This window comes from Paramisgurnus dabryanus, chromosome 9 (genome assembly GCF_030506205.2).
Source record: "Paramisgurnus dabryanus chromosome 9, PD_genome_1.1, whole genome shotgun sequence".
NCBI lineage: Eukaryota > Metazoa > Chordata > Actinopteri > Cypriniformes > Cobitidae > Paramisgurnus > Paramisgurnus dabryanus.
The window spans coordinates 12,244,082-12,269,676 of record NC_133345.1 but is presented as its reverse complement, the minus strand read 5'-3'; the positions used below and the strand labels follow the sequence as shown (position 1 = coordinate 12,269,676).

Here is a 25,595-nt window from a genome sequence, read left to right as displayed (position 1 = left end):
GACTAAATTTAAAATATCTAGAGAAATATGCCTGTAAACATGGTTTATTATTATCATTAAGGACAAGATTAAATGATTATACACATTGTAATCATCAGCATGATACATGAATATTTGTATTTTTTTTAAGTTTGTACATAAAGTTTACAGTCAATAAAGTCTCATTTATGTTATGTTACTTATCCTATATGAAGATATGGCATAATAGAATAAACATAATCTTGCAACAAAGAAAACATATCTAAAGTATTTGTAATAGTGAAATTACAAATGTTTATTTAGTAACTTTTCCTAAAAGATGCTGCTTGGTGTTCTTCTCAGGCTTCAGTAAAATAATGTAACACTTTGGAGCGAATAAGCAAAGTAGCAGACCAAAACTAGAACCTAAAATAGCAAAAATCTCCACAGCAGTTGTAAATTTACCAGGCTGGCTGACATATGCAGGTACAAAGGCCAACCACACTGCACAAAATATAAGCATGCTGAAAGTGATGTACTTGGCCTCATTAAAATTGCCTGGTAATTTCCTAGCTAAAAAAGCTAGAAAAAAGCAAACGCAGGCCAAGAGTCCGATATATCCCAGAACACACCAGAAGGCCAGATCAGATCCCACACTGCAATCCAGAATAATCTTGGACTGTTGATATTTAGTGTTTCTATAAGGGAACGGCGGTGACGCTACAAGCCAGGCCGTACATATCAGCACTTGAACTAAAGTACAGCTGAAGATGATGATTCTCTGTTGTGTGGGACCCAACCATTTCATTATATTGTTTCCAGGTCGGGTAGCTGTGAAAGCTGCCAGCACCACTAAAGTCTTTCCCAGTATGCAGGAGATACAGAGTGAGAAAGTGATGCTGAATGCAGTGTGTCTCAGCATACAGGACCAGGATGTGGGTTCTCCAATAAACACCAAAGCACACAGAAAACATAGAGTCAAGGATAACAGGATGAAGAAACTGAGCTCTGAATTATTCACACGGACTATAGGAGTTCCTTTGTTGTACAGAAATATCACCAGAACTGTGATAGTCAGAAAGGCTCCCACAATAGCCATGACAGTTAGAGTCATTCCCATTGCATCATGGGATAGAAACTCAACAACCTTTGGAATACACATTGTGCCATTTGCATTGGACCAATAATCTTCAGGGCAGGACAGACAATCTACTGAATCTAAAATAATTATAAATGAACAAAGTTAGAGTTAGCATGTGAGGAATTAATGAGTATACAGTACTTTGAGTTTTGTGCTCATACCTGTCTGATTACTGATCTTGCCACTCTCACATGGAACACAGTCAAAGCAACACAGAGGCTGCCCACGATGGACAGCTTTCCTAAATCCTGGGGTACATCTATCAGTGCACACAGAAACAGGAACCTATAAAAATCATAACAAAAATAAAGTTTTACAATTAAGAATTATCTTTTTTTATTAGAAATACAAATTTTATGTGTCATTGAGGCAAATTGGGTCAGAAAAGATTTAAAAAAATATTTAGCTTTATATACAGCATGTTATGATAAAAAGCAGATGTCAAATAAACATATTTGGGGCTGAAACACTACACAATGCTTGATTTTTGTAAAAAACAACAACAGGTGGCAGTGCAGTGCACATTTAACACCTTGCCTTATTGTATTGGTTTGGCCACATGATGGCCTGCTCCTGAATGAACAGTTCTCTCCCGGGGTGCTGAGCACCATCATACAGGCCCACTTTAACAAACTGCATATCTCCATTTGTATGTCTTTGCCAGTTTATTAAATCATAATATGGGATTGAATTTCCTTTATTATCAAAGTTAACATTTTGTCCAGAAACTGAGAAGGAAACTTCCTGAAGGTAATGCTGAAGCTTTAAATTGCATGTTGAAGATTAAGAGATAGGCACTTTATTTAATTTTTTAATGACAAAAAAATATGTACATTTTTCAGTGATATATAATTGTTAAATATAAACAGAACATTAATTTAAAATTACTTTTTTTAGAATCATCAAAACCTAAAATACTTTTACCTGCCATGGATGCACATTGTTAAAGTCTGCACATGAGAAATTCTCAAACGGTCCGTTTCCAGGTTCACAGTGAATGAGATTATGAAGAGAATGAGCAAATGCATACACGGCTTTATACACATTATAGCTCACACGAGGGCTAGAAGTGTTCATATAGGCTGAGTACTCTTCTCTGAGAGTCTCTTTCCCTGTACAGCGGGGCAGATGACTGTTCAATGAGGAGGAGGAAGAGGGGGAACAGCCATACAAAGATTCCCACAGTTCCTGGACCTGAGGGTTAGACGGATATCTTTCTGGATTTACTATTTTCAGATAATCTTCCAGACCTGGAATGTGTCCTTGACGAATTGCAAACCCAATTGTGCCCTCTAAAAATGGGTATGTCTTTGCTAAGATTGAAGCTGTAACCCAGGCCTCACTTGCAATCCATTGAATTCCTGTGATATTCTGAATCATAAACTCTCTCAAGAATGGGTAAAATTCACCCTCTACTGAAAAGACAACTACCACCTTAGCTTTTGATTCCCTTATCACATTTAAAATCTTAAGAGCTTTTTCCCGTGTGTAGTCTTTAGGGATCATTTCATGATAGGCCAAACAAATGTCAGTGTTTTCAATCTCTTGCTTTAAGCCCTGCAAAGCAAACCTGCCATAGTCATGATCTTCAGTGACCACACCAATCCACGTCCAGCCAAACTTCTTTAAAAGTTGTGTGATTGCTTTGACCTGGTAATCATCATTGGGAACCACTCGGAAAAATGTTGGAAATTGCTTGCGATCACTTAGGCAAGAGCAAGTTGAGAAGTAGCTTATCTATGAGTTAAAATATATAAAACAAATACACATCTAATTACCATTGCCAAAAAATAAAATGTCTGAATACAATATAAAAATAATGTATTACATAATTCACAGTTCCTGAAAATTTGAATTTTTCATTTTCTCTTTGGAAATCTCTTGCGTTTTATTACCATTGGTATTCGGAAAGGCTGAAGAGTTCTAGAGAGTACAATGGATTGTGAGGATCCGGATTCTCCTACTAATCCTAATAAAGGACCAGAGCCAGTACACATTGAACTTTGCATAACGTCCTGGCTATTCAGTGCTGCCAGGACTGCCTTTTGAGCTGTCACAGGAGTGGAGCAGGAGTCAAAGATCCGGTAAGACAACGTATGATTTGGCAGAAGGTCGTTTCTGTTGTTTATCTGTTCCACTGCAAGCTTCATAGTGAGAGCCCAACGAAAGGCCCTTGGATCAAACCTGCATACAATGGAATAACATTTATTTTTTATTTTTCAATAAGTTGACATCTTATTATTTGATTTCAGAATTAAAACAAATTCTAGACAAAATATTGAACATCTCAGCTAAGGAGAACACAAAGCCCATATTCTTACCCTTGACACTGAGCTTTTAAAGGTTTTTTTATGAAGTCTGTTGATGGAAGCTCAACTCTATAATGCAAAGGAAAAATTCCCCCTATTGTAAAGTCTTCAGTTGTTAAGAATACTGGCAGACCAAAGTCATCCTGTGGGGAGCAGTTTGAAGACACAGCTGCACTGGAAAGATGAAACACATAGACAAAAATGTAAATCATTGTTCTTTTGAGCTCCATATAAACAAAGAGCTAGGACACATCTCTGTTTCCTGATGTTTTATATGGCTAGTCATGCTCTTTGCATATCATTATGTCTGACGTACTTGGTTATTTGCTGAATCAGTTGTGTGTAATATTATCCACAATGTATTCAAAGGGAGATGACAGCCTAAAACTTCCTGATGTGCTTTTATTAAAAACCATGAAATCAGTTTAGACCAATGGTCTCCGAAATTGTGTTTTTTATGTATATTAACATTTTAAATAATGATAAAACATATCAACAAATAAAATAAAATCAAGTAAAACAATACAAGTTTTAAGTAGACTATATGAAAAAAGTAGCCATCCAGGTTGTTTTATCCATTGTGGTAGCCCTTGCTCACAGGTTGAAGACCCCTGGTTTAGACCATATTTCATCTCAGTTTTTTAAATTGTGTTTACGTGTTTAACAATAACAATACCTAAACATGTTTTTTTTTACATTGGTTAAGAATAAACAATATTTATATAATAACAATAAACAAGATTTATTCTCTAAACAATCGTAAGTTTAAGTTTATTTAGTCTATCAATTTATTTTTTGCCATATATTTTTATTTATATATTAATTTTTTGCGGCATTAGACTTCATCGACATTGTTAAGAAAATTAATCAAGTAGGCCTACAGATTAATGCAACTAACAAGTACTGTATTGTATGTGAAAGTCACAGCGCCCCCTAATGTTCATATAATGTGTGGGTTTCATTTCTTTATTTTCACATAACGTTCATTATTTGCAATTTTTCTAGTTGCATCTTTAGTGATTTTGAAATGGTTTACTGTTTCCAAAGAAGTGTGTGTGTGTGTGTTTTTTTAAGTGGATGATTTTGCCAATGCACTAAGAGGATTCTGCAGTCAAAAGAGATATTTGTTAAATACTGAAATAAAGCATTTCAGATAATGACTGCACTAGTAGCCGTTTTATTGCAATTACATTTAAATATCTTTAAAATAACTAAACATAAGAGTCTAATAAAATTAAATTGGATTGCCAAATACCCTTGTGCTAAGTGTTTGGTATTCCCAACCGACAGAGGGCGACCTTGACTCAAAACATTTAATTTCACCTTGTTTATAAGCTTATCAAAGTAAGCTACAATCTTTTTCCTTTTCGAGTACGATAAGCAATATAGAAATCGTTAAGGTAAGTGTGTCTGGTGCACATTTTAACCGTTGCAACATTAAAGCTGTTTAAAAGCTGCATGATACTTTATGGCTTCTTTTACAATCTGATTTGAATAGGAATCATATGCGTAACGTTATTGCTCAATCAAATACTTAGACAGTTTCAAAATAGCATTAAAGAAAGCGTTTAATTGTTTACTCAGTGTACAAATAAAAAATACATAACAGTTAATACATGTACAAGGTGAACAGGAACTTATGTGCATATTCACTAACGTTAATAACCATGTACAGTAATTACTGTTTTGAGCAAGTAAAATTCAGATAAATAAATAACAATGTTAGTATGCTTAGTTGTAAGAGACTTTAGTTATAAAAACAGTCAATATGGCAGCGCGGTGGCTTTATTATTATGACAAAGTTAGATCAGTGCACTGATGCGTGACGTGTTCTACAACATTATGACGATAGTGCGTAACAGTTACTGTATTTTGACATCATAATGCTCGCGTTCCATAGACGGGTATAAATAGCAGCTCACAGAACTGCAGTCACACACTCATTCAATGATCATCTGAGCGAAAGCGAAGAAAATCACAGAAAGAGACTCAAACTTTACAAAGCGATCAAAAGCTACATTGAGTGCGAGAGTGCAGAAATATACAAGTTTACAACCACTTATACGTAGTGTATTGGTGTTTGTTCACACATGTTTTCGACCACTTGACCGCTCATCATGTACTCCGGTTTGTCCCTCACTGACACCGAGGGCAGCACCGAGAGTAGAGACGATGACGGGCTTGAAGTCAGCGTTTGGAGTGACTTTTTCCCTGGTCTGACCACCAATCATTCACGGGATTCGTTGCACTTCGCTGACGGAAAGTTTACGGAGGCGTCTATTTTACGTGCTATGGACGAAAGTCCAGAAGGTAAGATAAAATTAATAATTTTGTTCAAACTACATTTATGTGGTTATTAGATATAAGCTCTTCATATATTAGAAGACAATGTTTGTTTTATGGCCTAACTGAACACGGTTGTCAGGCAATGTGTATATATAAAAATGTCTTTACCACTTACTGTAAATATCACACATTATGTTATATTGATGAGAAAACGAGTAACAGTATTCTTGTAATTATTTTAAATGTATTCATTTTTGTAATATCTACAGTACTTTTGCCCCTCACCAACACCGAGGGTGGCATTTCTAAGTGTAAAGGAGATCATGGACAGGAAGTCAGGAGTGACAGTTTTCCTGAGGTCAGCAACATCCAGGCATGGGATATGTTGTTCTCCGTTGACCAAATGTTCATGAAACCCTTTATTATACATGCTGAGGACAGCAGTCCAAAAGGTACAGTAAGATGAAATGAATGAATGTGCAAACTAAATTGATGCTGATATTAGAATATATTTACTGTTAGTAGACAATTATTGTACAATATGGGCCAAAAGGTACATTAAATGTCATTGTTGACCAGTTAAATATCACACACCATGGGCCCTATCTTGCACCCAGCGCAATTGACTTTGTCAGTGACGCATGTATCATTAGTATTTTGCGCCGGCGCACAGCGGGGTTTTTCCCTCCACAGATGCACGTCAGCAAACTAGGGAATGAACTTGCGCTCCCTGGGCGGTTCAGCGCAAAAAGGAGGCGTGTTGCGGCGCAAACCATCTCTTATGCTATTTTGCAGTTTCAAAAAACAATTGCGCTACTAACCAAAAAAATCTAGTCTAAAGTCAGTGGCGCGTTGCGCGTGGTTCATTATGCTATTTTAAGGGCGCATGCTTGACCATAATGTATAGCGTGCACAACGCGCATACACTTTGCTTATCTAATCTACACAGATGCAACAGTTATTTTTGCAAATCATAAATTGTTACACTTAAAAATATTAATACACGAGATAAGGGGAATCATAGTGGTGAGCATTGTGGTGATAGTTTTTATTTATTCTCATGCAAATAACGATTAAAATATTTTCATAACTTTGTTGTGTGGCTGTATTACGTTTATTTTATGTAAATAATAGTTAAAATGTTTTCATAAGAAACCTTAATGTATATGAACTTGATTTGTAAGAGTACTTTGGGGTTGGACCTTGCTTGCGTTTCTTGGGTCCGATTTCAAAGCCCCCAAACCCTTTCAGCGGTGAGGGTGGACGCAGCGATGTCCTCTGCTGGCGTCAAGTCCTGAGGCAGATCCACCTCCCGTTACACGGCGTGCCCGATTTATGCTGGCAAGCGTGGGATTCCCCCGTACAAGGACGTCGGTCTCCTCGGCTGTGAACCGCTCCTGGCGTACGCCTGGTAAATCCGTCATAATAATAGCAACCCGCCATGGAACTTGCGCCCTTGCGTTTAAAGGGAATGTTGGATAGCGTTCTGATTGGTTTATTTGACGTTACGCCCAAACCACACCTATGAATAATGAACCTACTTCAGACCAACCCCTTATTGATTTGCGCCCGGCGCAAGAGTTATTTCTCACGCCGGGAAAATAGCAACAGCGCCCAAGATCCGCCCACAAACTCACTTGCGCGTTGCGCTTCGCACTTGCGTTTCAGATCGTTAAAATAGAGCCCCATATGTGTTATTCTGATAAGAACATTGAGCATATATTAGTTGTAATTTGCAGTTATAACAGTGAATGGTCAAGTTTACTGCAATGTTAAAGTACAACAAGTAAATAAGGGCAGGATATTTTACTGTAAATAAACCAGGGTTAAGTCTTTAGTCTTGTGAAAATCTGGAAATATTTTACAGTACAAATGTATATATCAAACTAATATATGAAAGCTTGCATTTTTATTGATTTAAGCCATATAAATGTCCTGAACAAAAAAAAAGGCCCTGTCATAATTTCTATGTCGTGTGAATGGGTGCGGTATGCCTTTTAACCATTAGGAGTATATTTCCTGGTACTTAAATTTGAAAAGATGACCCGGCTCAGGTTTTTTTTTAGTTTTTGAAGCAATAGTAGAAGTGCAGAAGTTGTTGTGCAAACGCAAGTGTTAACCTTTGATTTATCATCATATTCTCAGCATGTTGGTCCCCCATTTCCATCGAGGGGGACACCTTTGAAAGAAAAGGAGGAAGGGGACTTGAAGTCGGCGTTTGCGGTGACCGATTCCTTGGTCTGAATATCCATCAGTCAAAGGATTCGTCGCTCTGCGCTGGCGGAAAGTTCAAGAATGGATATATTGCACAAACTGTGGACGACAGTCCAAAAGGTGAGATGAATTGAACATGTAAACTACATTTATGCTGACGTTAGATAGATGATCTTTAATATTAGTAAATTGGCACACAAAGACGTCTGTTTTATGGCCAAGTGTCACCTACATAACAAAAAATAGAGTACGTCCTATGTGGGATGTGGGGGTGCAGCATGAAGTCTACTGTACATATGACTTATATTTGAAAAGTTTTCTTGTAGTTTTCTGTTATTACCTTTTTAAATTTGATGTATCAGAAAGAAAAAAGACTGATAGTGTGAAAACAGCAGAAATGCCCAAGTGTACAAATACACGCATTGTCTCATTTAACCACTTTTTTAACATCCTGTCTACAGTGTCCCTCACTGACACCGAGGTTGACACCTATGAAAGGAGTGAAGGAAGTGGATTGGAAGTTGGCATTTCTAGTGACAGTTTCCCTGAATTTAAAAACATCCCTTCAGGGGATTTGTCACTCAGCCCTGTCAATATGCCAATGGATTTGTCAAACACCGTGGACGACAGCCCAAAAGGTAAGAGGAAATGAATATGTAAACTAAAACATTTATGCCGACATTAGATCTATTAGTCACTATTAATGGCACACAAGGGAGAATGCCATGCCTGTTTATCACCCAATCAGACACGGTTATCTGTGTCTGATAAGTATATTAAAATGTCTGTGTATTGTCCACTTAAACGTCACACACTATTATTTTTGTCATTTTGATAAGAAAATTGAGCATCTTTCAGGAATGTGAACTTAAAAACTAGGAGCATGTTCATGTAAACCCATAAGCGCGCAAAGGGGTCTTTATATATAGCCACTCCTCATCTCTGACCTGTGACAGTTTTTGGAGTATCCCCCCTCTACCCCATCGCCTCACTCTCAAGGAGGGGTATACTTTTTTCTGCGTCCGCATCTGGCTCGCGCGCGCACGTGTCCAGCTTTCCAAGTATACTCCCCTATACGCGGCTACACACGGATGGCCGCGTTCGACACTACACGTAATACAAATGATTAATAATTTGAATTCAAATTATTACTCTACCAGGTCGTCAGGGCAGCACTGATTTGGCAACATTTACAGTACATAAAAACATTAGGATAGGGGAAGAAAAGTAACCAATCCACCATTGCAAATACAAAGAACATGAATCAAACATTATGGTAACAAACATGCTCCACAGCTTTCTGTTCTTGGAAGAAGTAAAAATGAAAGAAGAAAAACGAGAGTGTGTGTGCAAATGCTGTCTATTTCCTTTGAATAAGTGTTTGTAGTGGAGTGTCCTGTCTAAATATTTTCACACGCATGCGCTGTTGTACGTGGACTGTACGCACACTGGCCGCACAGTCTCAAATTTGGGCTGCACGCGGACAAAATAATGAATTTTTTCAGAGATGTTTTTAACAGTTTACTGTGTGGTTCTCTTCATTTCAGAACAACATGGCAAAGGGAGGAAGATGGCGGGGATCCGTGGGTTCTTTAAGAGAACTTGTAAGGCTGTGACAAGCCTCTTTCTCCCTAGCCGCACTAATAAAGTGGAGCCTATTGTTTCCTCAATAATGCCGGACACACCTCAATCTTCGTTAGGGCTGTCTGTCCCAATTGTATCAAGCCTCGAGCAAAGTTCAGGTTCCCACCGGCTCGAGCATGCATGTTCGGTTGAGGGTGTAAATGCAGCCAAAGTTTGCTCAATGCCGGAACAAACTTTAAACACGGATTCAGATATTGTGGAAGCGCATGTTATGGACACATCGGACATCATGTCTGCATCCTCGTTGCACATCGCTGGTGAAGATGGCAATCTGAGTGATGGCGCTGAAGCACTGACAGAACTCAGTGCAAGCAGTGACTTTTCACTGCCACCTGACCTATGGTCTGCTGAGGTGAATGATAATTCATCGCCAGCCATAGAGATGAAAAAGAGACACCAGTTATCGGACTCTTTGTTGTCAATTGACGATAAGTCCAGGAGGGTGACAGGAAACTCATCTGCATCCGTAAGACTGGACATTTTAAATGACATGAAGAATCCTAATGGAACATTCACTGGGATCAACCCAAATGGTAAGAGGAAATGAGACAAATATACAAAAATAAGAGCAAAATTCATGCTATAAAGTGATTTTAGTTTTGACTTTATGAATTTTGATGATTATTATTAGCAGCTAAATGAATCATTCTTTTTAATCTGTGATCAGAGATGTTTTTAATCGTTTACTTTTGCTCTTTTTTTATGTAGAACAACATGTCAAAAGTAAGAAGAAGAAGAGGGCAGGAAAAATCCGTAGGTTGTGCAAGAATACCTGGAAGGCTGTGAAGAAAACCTTCACCCGCCGAAGCAATAGAATTGAGCCTATTGTACTGCCACAAAGATCTCCATCTTATGAAAAACTGTTTGAGCCCACTGATGGTGAGTCTGTAGTTATTATTACATTATTAGTTCTGTCCAGTTTTTAAGTTTCATTTACCATTGCGTGAAATATTCATTTTGATTTCATCTCACTTTACCGCAACCGTATAGTCTGCTATTAGCTGTTTTGTGTTGTATTGGATTAAACATTAACGCCTGGTTTCAAAGACAAAGCTAGTCCTAGACTAAGACACTAGGGGTGGCACGGTCCATGAAAAAAATCCGAACCGTTCGGTTCGCTTGTCTCGGTTCGGAGCGCGTGTGTACCGCACGGTTCAACGGTTCATGGCATGCGCAATGTAGTCTCATGCCCTGTATGTGACCTCAGATAGCGTGTTTCCCTTTCGCGCGAAAGAAGAGGTGACTGGTTTGGAGTATAAGTACTGCGGGTTATGTTACGGTAGAAATGGCAAGTGGGAGAGAAATGGAAGTCTGCCCGCAGTTGGAGGATGCGCCAGCGTCGTATAAGTTTGGTGTGTGGAAACACATTTTTATTTCATGTTACTTATGATGACAGCGGAAATAAAACAATAGATAGAACTGCAGTCTATGGGTTGAATATGCTCCAATAGCCACAGGAGATCGCCTTCTCTCCGACCATTTATCTAATCTGAGGTACTGACAACAATGTTTTGCGTCTTTTCATATTCAGCGCTATTTTTAGCCTTTCATTGATAAAATTAAAGCGGCTGATTTCCGCGTAGTTTCATTTTGCTAGCGTGTGAAAGTTGCGCGATCTTATTTCAGAAATTGCCCCTCAAAGTAATCAAAAGTGGACAAAAGAGACTTAAAGAGATTTTAATATTACAGGTGCAAAGGTTATGTTTCTCTCTCGTCCACATAAACTCTCAGTATTAAAGCAGCCTCTCAGTGATAAATCTAAGAGCTACACTGAAGTCGGCATTTTAATAAATGCAAGTTATCTTTGTGTGCTAAAAATGCACGTAAAGTTTATGTAGATGGCAATACACATTCTCTTTTTTGCCAATTAAATGAAAAGCATGTTGAAATCATCAATGTCTTCCCTCTTGCTCTATCAAAATCTCATCTGGCTTTCCTCAGAGATGGTCCCAATAATGTGCTTAAAGTCAAATTCAGTTTGTGCATGATTACATGATATAACTTTTTTTAATACTGTATCCTAAATTATGGATAATTAATACATTAATAAGATAATACATTTCTGGAGTGTTAAAAATTTAAAGAAAAAATAACAACAAGAACCGTACTGAACCGTGAACCGTGACCATAGAACCGTGATACGAACCGAACCGAGGGTTTTGTGAACCGTGCCACCCCTATAAGACACATGTTTGATCTTAAAATATGCCAGTGCCTTTGATTTGTCTCAGGATAAACACCAGTAACTAAGGCATATTTATTAAAGAAGGCCTAGTCTTGGTTTTAGCTAAGCCTTGTCTGTGAAACCAAGCCTAAAACAAAGAGTTTTTTAAACTCTTTGTCACAACCAGCATTGAAATTATGCTTCATGCCTGACAATTAATCGAACTTGCAAACTCATATACAATATTGTCATGTACTTGGTGTTTGTGTGTTTCAGGAGATGTTCTGTCTTACTATACATTGAATAATATCCTGGGAAAAGGAGGATTTGGAACGGTTTGTCAGGGAACACGGATTTCTGATGGCCAAGAGGTAGTTTGCTCTTCCCAAATTCAACAAAAATTCTGTATGCACTTAGATATTGTCCATGTTCAAAACATGTGCAAGGACGGGACTTTTTTAACTTTATAAATCTTTTGCAGGTCGCCATCAAATATATGTCCAAGTTGGAAGATGGCCGTACTATTTTGATCGTGAGTGTTAAAACTTAATGAATATATAAATATAAAGTTACTTAATTCCTTACGATACAGTATAACTAATATACCTACCACTTGACTTAAATAAACAGGTAAGCCTAAATATACTGGAGAATTGTGAGTTAGGAGTTTTTATTGCATCTATAGATATTCAAGTCCATTCAAATATATTGGAGCAATATTTTCTCTGTATTCTCTAGCCTGGCCATCCCAAACCTCTGATTACCGAAGTGGCTCTGATGCTTAAGATGAGCGAAGCTCCCTTAAGCCCAAATGTGATCAGAATGTTTGAATGGTTCGAAGACCCCAAGGATGTAATAGTGATTATGGAGTACCCTAAGCCCTGCCTAAGCTTATGGAAATATCTCTCAGAACCACTGAGTGAAAACACAGCACGTGTTTTAATGCGTCAAGCAGTACAGGGAGTGATCGACTGCATTGACCACGGCGTGTTTCACACTGACATCCATCCGGGCAACATTCTGGTCAACACGAGCACACTGGAGCTCAAGTTGATTGACTTTGGTTGTGGTCAGCTGTTGACTACTGCTGGCTACAAAATAAGTCAGTATAGAGGTGAGCTGACTTTTTGTGTTGCTGTAGCACAGTGTTGAAACCTAGCAATCACATTACGCTTGTACAGGTTCGTTCAACTCTGAAAATGTCTTGCTTACAGGAGTACCAGACTACTGCCCACCTGAGGTCTTTAACAAGCGCAGGTATCAGGCCATTCCTGTAAACGTCTGGAGTCTAGGTTTGGTTCTGTATAAAATGGTCAACGGGCGTATAAATATGCCTTTTGAAAACTCAAAGAAAGTCCAGTTTGTGAATCCCGACTTATCGGAAGGTGAGTGAAGAATTATTGACAGGAACGTTTTTTAAACGCACACATAAATCTCTGGTAGTGTCACATGGAGTAACAAAAAGAAACAGCTGAATATTATTAAGAGTCAAATCTAACACATACAGTGAGACTCTCTGAACTTAGAGGTTTTAATTGTCATTGGAGGTTTCTTATAATTACATGATGAATGCATGTAGGGTATTAATCTTATAGAAGCTATATTATTTGTCATGTATGAGTATTGTGTCACATGGTCATGAATAACCATCTCTAATCTTTAAAATTCTACAGAATGTCGTAGCATTATTTGTGAGTGTTTAGCTCGTAAACCAGCTAAACGGCCCACATTACAGCAGATCTTGAAACACAGCTGGTTTAATCCAGAATGAAGGCAGGCAGGGTCTTCAGTTCATCACTGCTGTCAGACATGAGGTAGCATTACAGACAGAGTAGTCACAGGTGTTGAAGGGACCAGAGATCATTGTTCAGTTTCTGTTTAAGAGCCTGATCATATTATACGTATAATGAATAGATAAATAGAAGAATGAAAGAACAATTCTCTTGTTTTTCTTCCGCAGGGCTAAACATAAATGTGCTGGACATTACCCAGGACTGAGTTGACCAGACCAGACTTCATTAATCTACTCTTATTTATTTATTTATTTGTTTGTTTGTTTAAATATTTAATTAGTTATTACTCTTATTTATTTATTTATTTGTTTGTTTGTTTAAATATTTAATTAGTTATTACTCATATTTATTTATTTGTTTTTTATATTTATTTAGTTATTATTGTAATACTTTAACATGAATTGTTTGCATTTTAGATGTCGTTTTTACAAAGACTTTTCCTGAAATAATATAACTTTTCTGATTTTGATAATTAAATTGTCATATTAATTAAATGTATTTTCTTAAATGTCATTATTTTAATAAATCAAATACTTTTTCAACAACTGTTTTTTTTATTTGAGGACAAGTACAATAAACAAGGGTCTAACACACACATTACCCATATATTTAAAGATGTATTTTTAACAAACATTTATTACATTTAAGCAGTATATTTTACATAATCAATAAATGAAAAAAAAAAGGCAACATAAAGAGGCACAAGAACAATAACCAAGGCTTGATAGTACTGACAGGAATGCTTTAGTGACCTCAGTCTGCTATTTAACCATGTTGGTTTCAAACTTTAAACTTGATAAAAACAGAAGAGAAAAAAAAATAAACCATTTAATATGCAATGATGGATGCTTTCAGTGGAGGCAGTCAACCATATATCATATATAGCACATTATTCACTCTAAAATGTTGACCAAACAGGTCACTCACTTCAGGTTTTCATTGATTGACTTATACAGGGTTCTGAAGTTTTACCAAAAGTTTGGAGTGAGATTTCATCTGTTAGGGGAGGGGCCACTCGGGGACCCAAACAATTTTCTCAAGTTTTTGCTAGCAGTTTAAATTTACCTATTGTTTATAATTGACCAGCAAATATAGAAATTATAACTCATAAAAGACAAATTCATCCAAATAAAAGAAATGGTTTTAAATTAAAATTTATTAAAATTTAAATGAAATCTGGCCCAACAAAGCCTGGTGGTGCTCAATGTACACCCAGGTAAAAAAATTGTGTAAACTAATATACTAAAGTGCTCTATTTTTGTGCACTAATTTTGTACTTCTACTTTCTTAAAATTCTTCTTTAATACCTCTTAAGGTTATCTTAGTGTACGTAACTTATCTGTGCTATTTTGAGACACCATGAATATGAACTAAAATGTGCTTTTAACATATACTATCTCTGCATTAAATGTAATTAGTTACCATTTGTAGTAAATGTGAACCCATCTTTGTATGATAGATGGGTTCACATTTACTACAAGTGGTACTAAATAATTATTTTAAATACATTTTTAGCCCATTTTAGTTCATATTTATGAAGTCTTAAAATAGCACAGATAAGTACACTTAGATATTCTTAAAAGTGTCTTAAGAGGTACTTAAGAAGAACTGAAGTTGGCTATTAAGTAAAAAATTAGTAAAATACTAACGTATTATTTTAAAAAACATTTTTTAAATAATTTTTATACAGTTTTTTTGCACAGTTATTTCATACAATAAGGTTTGGTAAAATTAGTGAAGTGGAGCGTTATTTAAAAAGTGCAAGTACAATTTTACAATAAAAAGCATGCTTTTTTATTTTGCAACTTTTCCCATTAAATGGTGCTTGGTGTTCTTTTCAGGCTTCAGTAAAATAATGTAACATTTTGGAGCAAATAAGCAGAGGAGCAGGCCAAAACTAGAAGCCAATATAGCAAAAATCTCTACAGCAGTTGTGAATTTACCAGGTGAACTGACATATGCAGGTACAAAGGCCAACCACACTGCACAAAATATAAGCATGCTAAAAGTGATGTACTTGGCCTCATTAAAATTGCCTGGTAACTTCCTACCCAAAAACGCTAGAAAAAAGCAAACGCAGGCCAAGAGTCCGATATATCCCAGAACACACCAGAAGGCCAGATCAGATCCCACACTGCAATCCAGAATAATCTTGGACTGTTGATATTTAGTGTTTCTATAAGGGAACGGCGGTGACGCTACAAGCCAGGCCGTACATATCAGCACTTGAACTAAAGTACAGCTGAAGATGATGATTCTCTGTTGTGTGGGACCCAACCATTTCATTATATTGTTTCCAGGTTGGGTAGCTGTGAAAGCTGCCAGCACCACTAAAGTCTTTCCCAGTATGCAGGAGATACAGAGTGAGAAAGTGATGCTGAATGCAGTGTGTCTCAGCATACAAGACCAGGATGTGGGTTCTCCAATAAAAACCAAAGCACACAGAAAACATAGAGTCAAGGATAACAGGATGAAGAAACTGAGCTCTGAATTATTCACACGGACTATAGGAGTTCCTTTGTTGTACAGAAATATCACCAGAACTGTGATAGTCAGAAAGGCTCCCACAATAGCCATGACAGTTAGAGTCATTCCCATTGCATCATGGGATAGAAACTCAACAACCTTTGGAATACAAATTGTGCCATTCGCATTGGACCAATAATCTTCAGGGCATGACAGACAATCTACTGAATCTAAAATAATAATACATTAACAAAGTTAGAGTTAGCTTTTGTACAATTATGCGGAATTACACATGGAATTAGATATTGAGTCTTTTTATTATTTAACCTTTAAATGAAACCATACAACTAGGTTGGTCTTACCTGTCTGATTAGTGATCTTGCCAATATCACATGGAACACAGTCAAAGCAACACAGAGGCTGCCCATGACGGACAGCTTTCCTAAATCCTGGAGTACAGCTGTTGCTGCACACAGACACAAGTACCTACATGAAAATTATTCTCATTATATATTGATCTGAAAATAAACACACTGTTAAAATAGTATATACATACATACATATCAGCTGCATTGACATGGTAGGGATTTAACTAAGAAAAACAAAATTTGTTTCCAGAAATACTGAAAAAAAAATCTGAATAAACTAAGACTAAAATACTGTATTGTGGGCTGGATTTGGACATGAATTTATTTAATTTATGCAATTTAAATTGTATTTACCCTTAAAAATAAAGGTGCTTTACAATGCCATTGAAGAACCTTTTCTGTCTAAATGGTTTTTAAAGCACCTTTAACATTTGAAGAACCCTTCCTGTTTCACAAAAGTTTATTTAAGGTAAAAAAGTTCTTCAGATTATTAAAAATTTATCAAGGAAATTGTTTTTTAAAGAACCTTTGACTAAATGGCATTGTATGGCATTGCTGTAAAGAACCTTTCAAGTATTTTTAGTTTAGTTTGGACTATCTTAGAGAATTTTATATAGATGTAACGCATAAAAGAGAGAAATTAATGTTTTAAAGCTAGAATTCGTGAAAATAGTAAATAGTTCAGGATTTTTGCAATGTCCAAAAATGGGTAAATTTACTGGATAAAATGCATATGTTTATAGTGCAATAATATATGACTTAGCAAAATTAAATACGTTATTGTGAAAACTGTGGCCTTATGATCCTCTAATGTCATTCTTTATCATAAATGGCAACAGATGGCAGTGCAGTACGCAGTCAACACCTTGCCTTGTTCTGTCGGTTCGACCACATGATGGCCTGCTCCTCAATCACTAGTTCTCTCCCAGCATGCTTTGCAGTGTTATAGAGACCCACTTTAATAAACTGAATATCTCCATTTGTATGTCTTTGCCAGTTTATCAAATCATATGATGGGATTGAATCGCCCTTTACATCAAAATTAACCTCTTCTCCGGAAACAGAGAAGGAAACTTCCTGCAAATAATGCTGAAGCTTTAAAGTAATAAAAAAATAAGCAAGCAAGAAGAAATGGTGAGAGGGAGCAGACAGCTGTTATTAGAAGGATAAAAACTGAGATGGAATTTGTGGATTGTTACTAACCAAAGTTACTTAAAGAAAGATAAAATTATGTTTACAATACTTTCCATCAGTTCCTGAGATATTTTTACCTGCCATGGATGCACATTGTTAAAGTCTGCACATGAGAAATTCTCAAACGGTCCGTTTCTAGGTTCACAGTGAATGAGATTATGAAGAGAATGAGCAAATGCATACACGGCTTTATACACATTATAGCTCACACGAGGGCTAGAAGTGTTCATATAGGCTGAGTGCTCTTCTCTGAGAGTCTCTTTCCCTGTACAGCGGGGCAGATGACTGTTCAATGAGGAGGAGGAAGAGGGGGAACAGCCATACAAAGCTTCCCACAGCTCCTGAACCTGAGGGTTAGATGGATATCTTTCTGGATTTACTATTTTCAGATAGTCCTCCAAACCTGGAATGTGTCCTTGACGAATTGCAAACCCAACTGTGCCCTCTAAAAATGGGTATGTCTTTGCTAAGATTGAAGCTGTAACCCAGGCCTCACTTGCAATCCATTGAATTCCTGTGATATTCTGAATCATAAACTCTCTCAAGAATGGGTAAAATTCACCCTCTCCTGAAAAGACAACTACCACCTTAGCTGTTGATTCCCTCATCACATTTAAAATCCTAAGGACTTTTTCCCGGGTGTAGTCTTTAGGGATCATTTCATGATAGGCCAAACAAATGTCAGTGTTTTCAATTTCTCGCTTTAAGCCCTGCAAAGCAAACCTGCCATAGTCATGATCTTCAGTGACCACACCAATCCACGTCCAGCCAAACTTCTTTAAAAGCTGTGCGATTGCTTTGACCTGGTAATCATCATGGGGAACAACTCGGAAAAATGTTGGGAATTGCTTCCGATCACTTAGGCAAGAGCAAGTTGAGAAGTAGCTTATCTAAAAATTTAAGGGAAAGAAAAACATACACAAAAAATATGAATGGTACCCAGCTTTATACATCTACAGAACAAAAAAGTTTCCAAAAACGGTGACATTTTTACAGAAAGATCTCGTGATTAATAGTAACTGTAAATATGCATGTCACCTCAACAAATATAAGCTTGAAACATACAAAGGAAAACAGTCAGAAAACACAGCTCTGCCTAAAATCATATTACCATTGGTATTCGAAAAGGTTGCAGAGTTCTGGAGACAACAATGGATTGTGAGGATCCAGATTCCCCTACTAATCCTAATAAAGAACCAGACCCAGAACAAATAAAAGTTGAAACAACATCCTGACCATTCAGTACCGCCAGGACTGCTTTCTGAGCTTTCACAGGAGTGGCACAGGAGTCAAATATCTTGTAAGCTAGCGTATGATTTGGCAGAAGGTCGTCTCTGTTGTTTATCTGTTCCACTGCAAGCTTCATAGAAAGAGCCCAGCGGAAGGCCCTTGGATCAAACCTGTATAAAAAGTCAAAATGTCACATAATTAATAACAGTAATAAAAATAACCAATAAAAACACTTTTCCTTACCCTTGACACTGTGCTGCTAAAGGTCTTTTTATGTAGTCTGTTGATGGAAGCTCAACTCTGTAATGCAAAGGAAAAATTCCCCCTATTGTAAAATCTCCAGTACTTTTGAACACTGGCAGATCATAGTCACCTAGTGCAGAACAGTCTGACGAAACAGCTGCATTGGAGAGGTGAAAAACCGAGAAAAAAATCTGAATCATTATCCTCATAACTCTAAAAGTTAAAAGGCAGCGAGATGCTTCTGTTACTTTGTTTTATATGTCAGTCATGCTTCACGCATATCATTATGTATATGACATCCTCCTGAGTTACGTATATATCGAATCAGGTGCTTTGTGACTTCATTCACGAAACCCCCAAAAAGAAACAATTTGCATACATATTACACATTACTATTCAGTTCATGAATAGTAATAATAGTAATAATATAGTATATAATAATAGTAATATCAATAAGAGAGTACTTATAATTATAATATACATTAAGTCAATCATTATTATTGGAAATTACATTGTTAGCACTGTCCATGCTACAGTGTAATAATAACACAAGTCTTACCTATTTACATAAGACTTCAATAATTTCATTGTAATGTAAGGGTGTGATATATTTAACATATTTTAGTTTTTGTAGTTTTACTTAAAGGGACAGTTTTTTGTCATAATTTACTCATCCTTAAGTTAAACCTGTATACATTTCTTGTTTTGCTGATACAAAGGAAGATATTTGTATCAAGCAGGAAACAGGAGCACCGTTGTCTTCCATAGTATGAAATAAAAAATACTGTTTAAGTCATGGTGCTCAAGAATGGTTAGGTTACAAAGACTTTGGTTCCAAAACACAATAAATGGCATAAAAAAAGAGTTACTGCCAAAATTAGTATATTATCAGGTCTGTATTAAAAAGCAAATTCTTCATTTTACGCGAAATCCAATCATCTTTTCTCCCTTTTGCCAAACCTCAACAAACGCAAGTCCTCCTTCTCTGCAGAGTGCAATAAATCCGCATAAACATTAATGTAAAGATTAATGCCGCCACTTTACATACACTCAGAATCCCAGTTCTCCTCATCTCATTTGTACTTTGTGATCAACAAACAAACAAAAACAAAAGAGTAATTTTGATGGCTTTGAAAACTGTGGTGGTTTTCTGTTGCGGGGAAGAAACGTAACCAATCAAAATCAAATAATTTACGTGAGAGGCACTCGGGCGCATGAAATAAATATAACATGGCGAAGATGAATGCACATTTATATATTGATTCAATAAATTTATATTTTATTCCATTTTGCAGAAAAAATAATACATTTTTATAATAAATCTTTGAAAATCAAATTATGGATTTGAATTTTTAATGTTATTATAACCTAAAAAATGTTAGTTTGTAACAGAAAATAGTGGTTTTTATCTTGTCACTTTCTTTGTAACACATTTTTACAGAAATTAGTCAAAATTCATTTTTATTGCGTTTTGAAACCAAACTCTTCAAACATTTATCAAAATATCTTCTTTTGTGTTCAGCAGAACAAAGAAATAAATACAGGTTTGTAACAACTTCAAAGTGAGTAAATCATAAATTCAGAATTTTTCTTTTTTGGTGAACTATCCATTTAACCAGCATAGATAAAATTGACCGACATGAAGAATATCAAGATATACTGTATATGACCTCTATAAAATTGCAAACATTGCTTTTGTACGATAAAAAAGTGATTATATTGGCTTAGCGCACAACACATGACAGCATGAGCGGCAAATGTTATTGGTTTGTGTGATTCCCCATGAAAAGTTAAGGCCATCCCTCCATCACAGATTGTGTATATATTCTAAACCCACCAGTTTTGTTTGTCTGTGTCAGTTATGGCACGACTCTGTGCAACTCTGCTCACATTTTGGCCTCTGATTTGCGTTAGTGTGCAGAGCAAAGACAAGTGCATATATCAGGGAGATGAGGATACTCACAGTTTTTACCAAGGGGGAGATGTTGTTTTGGGTGGGCTTTTTCCTTTGCATTTTAGCCCTGTATCATCTGATTTGTCATTCAGGACCAAACCCAAGCCCAACACTTACAAATTGTGTGTAATGGTTTTATCTTGCTGTAAAAACAATAATACAATTGTTTAGAAATACAATCATTCATATATCTGGTTCTGAGTTTTTTAACAGTTTTTGTTACAATGCAGTTATGTAATGTTTTCAATACCAGTGTTTGTAAAATCTCTTGCAGCTTTACCCCTCGAGCCCTAAGGTGGATGCAGACGATGATCTTTGCAGTGAAAGAAATTAACCAGCGGCAGGACCTCTTGCCAAATGTGTCACTGGGCTACCACATCAGAGACAGCTGTGATGACATACCTGTATCTGTAAAGAGATCTCTTGTAATGGTCAATGGACAGCCAGAGAAAGGTGGTGGACAAAGCTGTGAAGACACAGAAAAACAACCCAGTCCTGTAATAGTGGGTGAGGCTTCATCAGGAATATCCATGGCTGTTTTAAGAACTCTAGGATCTTTTAAAATACCTGTGGTAACCTTTGCTATTATATTTCTTCGGTCTTTGTCTTGTTTATAAAATATTGCTGTATTCATATTATGCTTTAATTTTATTAAGAATCACATATGGTCAACTTACAGAAAAAACCCTACATTTTGTTATCTTATTCCAGGTGAGCTACTTTGCATCCTGTTCCTGTCTCAGTAACAAGAGAGAGTTTCCAACATTCATGCGCACAATGCCAAGTGATGTTTTTCAGATAAAAGCTTTAGTTAAACTTTTCCATTATTTTCAATGGACATGGATCGGGGTAACCGGTGTGGATACAGACTATGCTCGATTTGCCATCCAGCTCTTCCTTAAAGAGTCGGAAAGATTGAATATTTGTCCTGCTTATGTTCTCCTTTATCCTGTTGCATTGACCCAAGATGCAGCAGAGGAGCATGTGAACATTTTAAAAGCCTCTTCTGCAACAGTCATACTAAACTTCTCTGTGGAATCATATTTGCATAGCATCCTAAAAGAATGCAGACGACAAAATGTTACACATCTTCAGTGGATTGCTAGTGAGGCCTGGGCCACTTCAAAAGACCTTTGGGAGGATTTTGGTGATTTGTTAAAGGGAACCTTGGGGTTTGCCATACGTCGGGCTGAAATTCCACATTTTGGTAGTTACCTTAGAAAATTAAGTGTTCCGGTTGCACAAACATCCCATTTTCTTTCTGAGTTTTGGGAAGAGACTTTTCGCTGTCACCTAAATGGATCTTTCAATACTCATGTACATGGAGAAGGGGCACAGAACTGGCCACCCTGCAATGGCAGTGAGAGCCTGGATGATGTGTACACCCCTTATTCAGATGTTTCACAACTCAGAGTATCTTACAATGTTTACAAAGCTGTGTATCTTATAGCTCATGCACTACATGATATGAACATGTGTGTCCCAGGAAAAGGCCCTTTTCAGAATGGGACATGCGGGAATCTGTATCCCATTTTGTCATGGCAGGTGTGTAAACTTTTTCGTTTACATGCCTTTCTTTTCTCTGCCTTTATATTAGACTGTGGAAATGTTTTAAAGTAATATTTAAATACTATATTTAAAGATAACTCATCTATAAAACTGACATTTATTTATTTTAATGTCTTTTTTGCTTTAAATTATTTTGTGTTCCAATCTCCATCCAAGCTCTTGCACTACATGAAACAAACAAATTTCACAACATTAGGGGAAGAGGTTCGATTTGATGACAACGGTGACCCCATTGCATCCTATGATCTGATGAATTGGCACAGAGCCCCTGATGGTTCCCTTCAGCTGGTAAGGGTGGGCTTCTATGATGCTTCCCTCGATGAGGACAAAGACCTGGTAATAGATGAGCCAATAATTATGTGGCACAGAGGAGAGAAGGTGTGTGCCATCCCACTCATCACCAGATACTGCTTGCTTTGGTTCCTTTTCTTTGAACTATACCTAATGTTTAAGACTGAACTATGCAGAATCCAGTTTTGTATCTTTAAATGGAAATGCCCCATTATATTCTGTATTAAACATAAACCTATTACTATAAACAATGCTATTTATGTTTAATTCTGCACTCTTATAGTTCTGCATTATATAGATCATTTTCAAAGTGGGGTCCCTCGGGGGTTTAAACAACAATATATATAGGCATAGCCAAGATGTCGTGAAATAATTAGTGATTTGCTTATAACTACAAAATGGGTCTGAAGTTGTTAGGTTTGAAATGTATATATTACAACCTATTTAGTCCCTGACCCCTGATATAGATCATTCAGATCATCCAGCTTTTATCATTTATGCACATTTTTTGTAGAATATATCTTTGTAGAAAGTGCTTACTGTATTAATATGTTGTCACAAAAAGGTTTCTTTTCTACTGCTGTAATCATCAGGCCCCAGAATCATTGTGCAGTAAAAGTTGCCTGCCAGGCTTCAGGAAGGCCCGGCAAAAGGGAAAGCCAATCTGCTGCTTTGACTGTATACCATGTGCTGAAGGAGAAATCAGTAATCAAACAGGTGTGGATTTAATTACAGCTCCACACTTTGTAGTATTTACAGAGGAAAATTTGTATTATAAGTTTCGTTTTACCTCCATGTTTTCACAGACTCAATTAAGTGCCTGACATGTTCAAAGGAGACATGGCCAAACCAAGCTCAAGACCAATGCATTCCTAAAACTGTAGAGTTTTTGTCCTTTTTGGAGCCATTGGGAATCATTTTATGGGCAGTGTCAGTTTTCGGAGCCTGTGCAACATTAGCAGTGCTTGGTGTGTTTATAATGTACAGGAAGACTCCGGTCATACGAGGAAATAATATGGAGCTAAGTTTCCTTCTCCTGTTGTTCCTCTGTGCATGCTTTCTGATAAGTCTCACATTTATAGGGAAACCCACTGATTGGTTATGCCGGATTCGGTATCCAGCCTTCGGAATCAGTTTTGCTCTTTGTATCTCATGCATCCTGGCAAAAACTGTGGTTGTTTTAATGGCTTTTAGGGCCACCCTTCCAGGCAGTAATGTCATGAAGTGGTTTGGTCCTGCTAAACAAAGATCAAGTGTAATCCTGTGCACTTGTGTGCAAGCACTTATTTGCATCATATGGTTAACAGCCAACCCTCCTTCTGCTGTATATAACACCAAGTTTATGAGTGCAACTTTAATTGTTGAATGTGCTGTAGGATCTGAAGTTGGATTTTGGTGTGTATTAGGATATATTGGATTCCTGGCATTATTGTGTTTCTTATTGGCATTTTTAGCCAGAAAACTACCCGATAACTTTAATGAGGCTAAATTCATAACATTCAGCATGATTATATTTTTTGCGGTGTGGATCACCTTCATTCCAGTTTATTTGAGTACACGTGGAAAGTATATGGTTGCTGTCCATGTATTTGCTATTCTAGCTTCTGCCTTTGCTCTCCTGCTGTGTATATTTGCACCTAAATGTTATATTGTATTACTGCAACCTGAAAAAAATGACAAAAGAAGTATGATGAAAAAGTAGTACTTGCAGCACACAAAAAAGAAAAACTTGAGATGCCAGCCTATCATTAAATCATAGAGATGTTGTATTTTTATGTGAAATTCAGACTACAATGAGACTCCCATTTGAAGTAAAAACACACTGACAAAAGGATTTTTAACTAAAAACTTTAAAAATGCAATTACAAAACATATCCTACAGGTTGCCTAATAAACCTTGCTTTACAAAGACACTTGTTGTTGCTGTTATGATCAGTATAAATTACTGTTTTATTCTTGACATTTATGTTCACATTCAGTAGAAGAACAGACATAGTATTATCTTCACAACAAATGCACTAAATACAGAGGAAAGAAAATAGATACATGATTCTTGATTCAGATACATGATTCTTGATTCAGATACATGATTCTTGCACATGATTTAAAAGTATGTCTGGTAGTTTTAAGTGCCCTTGCATGTCTTTGAACATCTGTTTTATCTGCAACAAACATTAACCAACTTTAATCAGATATATACAGTTTATATATTGTCACTATACAGAACACACAATTAAAAAAAAAATTGTATTTTTTTAGTCTGTCTCCCCCCAAAAATCCACTGTAGGCTACCTTTTCAGCATAGAATGTCTATGTTCCTTAATTATAAATATACCAAACTATCTCTTTGATTAATGTCAAATATTTACAAAATCACTAAACATCCAATTATGTTTAATGTCACATCTATAAGCAGATGTTTAAGAAATTGATAAATGTAATTTATTGCATTGGGTCATGCACACTGTCAGAATAACATGGTCATAAAATTGTCCCATGCTGTTACTGGGCAGGACACTTTGACGATTCTTTAATTGTACCATTTAGGTGCAGACCAGTGTTGGGTGTAACTAGTTACTGAGTAATTAGTTACTGTAATATAATTACTTTTTTCTTAAAAAAGTAAAGTAAGGAATTTATGGAGCCCCTCAGGGGACATGGAGAAAAAATTAAATAAAGTTTAGTTTCGCGCGCGCGCGCACATGAAACTATCGCACGTGCACGTGAAAGCGGAAGTTTCACATGCGCATGCGAAACGAAACTTTAAAAAA

The 25,595-nt window shown here is 36.7% G+C and overlaps 4 protein-coding genes and 1 long non-coding RNA gene across 5 annotated transcripts; 3 read left to right on the top strand and 2 right to left on the bottom strand.

Moving 5' to 3' along the window:
• Positions 1-274: 274 nt before the first annotated feature.
• On the bottom strand, positions 275-3,620 carry LOC135769330 (extracellular calcium-sensing receptor-like). The gene is made up of 6 exons (XM_065278666.2): positions 3,421-3,620; positions 2,995-3,283; positions 2,024-2,836; positions 1,637-1,861; positions 1,261-1,384; positions 275-1,176 (listed from the first exon to the last, which is right to left on the bottom strand). Exons 1-6 carry the CDS (start codon positions 3,618-3,620, stop codon positions 275-277), a joined length of 2,553 nt encoding a protein of 850 aa, XP_065134738.2.
• A 1,228-nt stretch (positions 3,621-4,848) lies between these two features.
• LOC141282533 (uncharacterized) lies at positions 4,849-8,540 on the top strand. Its single transcript, XR_012337258.1, has 3 exons — positions 4,849-6,146; positions 7,840-8,028; positions 8,370-8,540. It is a non-coding gene; the product is annotated as an uncharacterized lncRNA (long non-coding RNA).
• A 948-nt stretch (positions 8,541-9,488) lies between these two features.
• On the top strand, positions 9,489-13,730 carry LOC135769404 (uncharacterized). The gene is made up of 7 exons (XM_065278716.2): positions 9,489-10,085; positions 10,261-10,431; positions 11,993-12,087; positions 12,198-12,248; positions 12,455-12,830; positions 12,931-13,101; positions 13,677-13,730. Exons 1-7 carry the CDS (start codon positions 9,581-9,583, stop codon positions 13,712-13,714), a joined length of 1,407 nt encoding a protein of 468 aa, XP_065134788.2. The 5' UTR covers positions 9,489-9,580; the 3' UTR covers positions 13,715-13,730.
• Positions 13,731-15,303: 1,573 nt separating this feature from the next.
• Positions 15,304-19,147, bottom strand: LOC135769405 (extracellular calcium-sensing receptor-like). The gene is made up of 6 exons (XM_065278717.2): positions 19,011-19,147; positions 18,649-18,937; positions 17,615-18,427; positions 17,214-17,438; positions 16,338-16,461; positions 15,304-16,205 (listed from the first exon to the last, which is right to left on the bottom strand). The coding sequence occupies exons 2-6, from the start codon at positions 18,901-18,903 to the stop codon at positions 15,304-15,306; spliced, it is 2,319 nt and encodes a 772-aa protein (XP_065134789.2). The 5' UTR covers positions 18,904-18,937; positions 19,011-19,147.
• A 1,724-nt stretch (positions 19,148-20,871) lies between these two features.
• LOC135769331 (extracellular calcium-sensing receptor-like) lies at positions 20,872-24,526 on the top strand. Its single transcript, XM_065278667.2, has 6 exons — positions 20,872-21,086; positions 21,239-21,536; positions 21,676-22,509; positions 22,690-22,911; positions 23,418-23,541; positions 23,631-24,526. Exons 1-6 carry the CDS (start codon positions 20,872-20,874, stop codon positions 24,524-24,526), a joined length of 2,589 nt encoding a protein of 862 aa, XP_065134739.2.
• Positions 24,527-25,595: the final 1,069 nt, after the last annotated feature.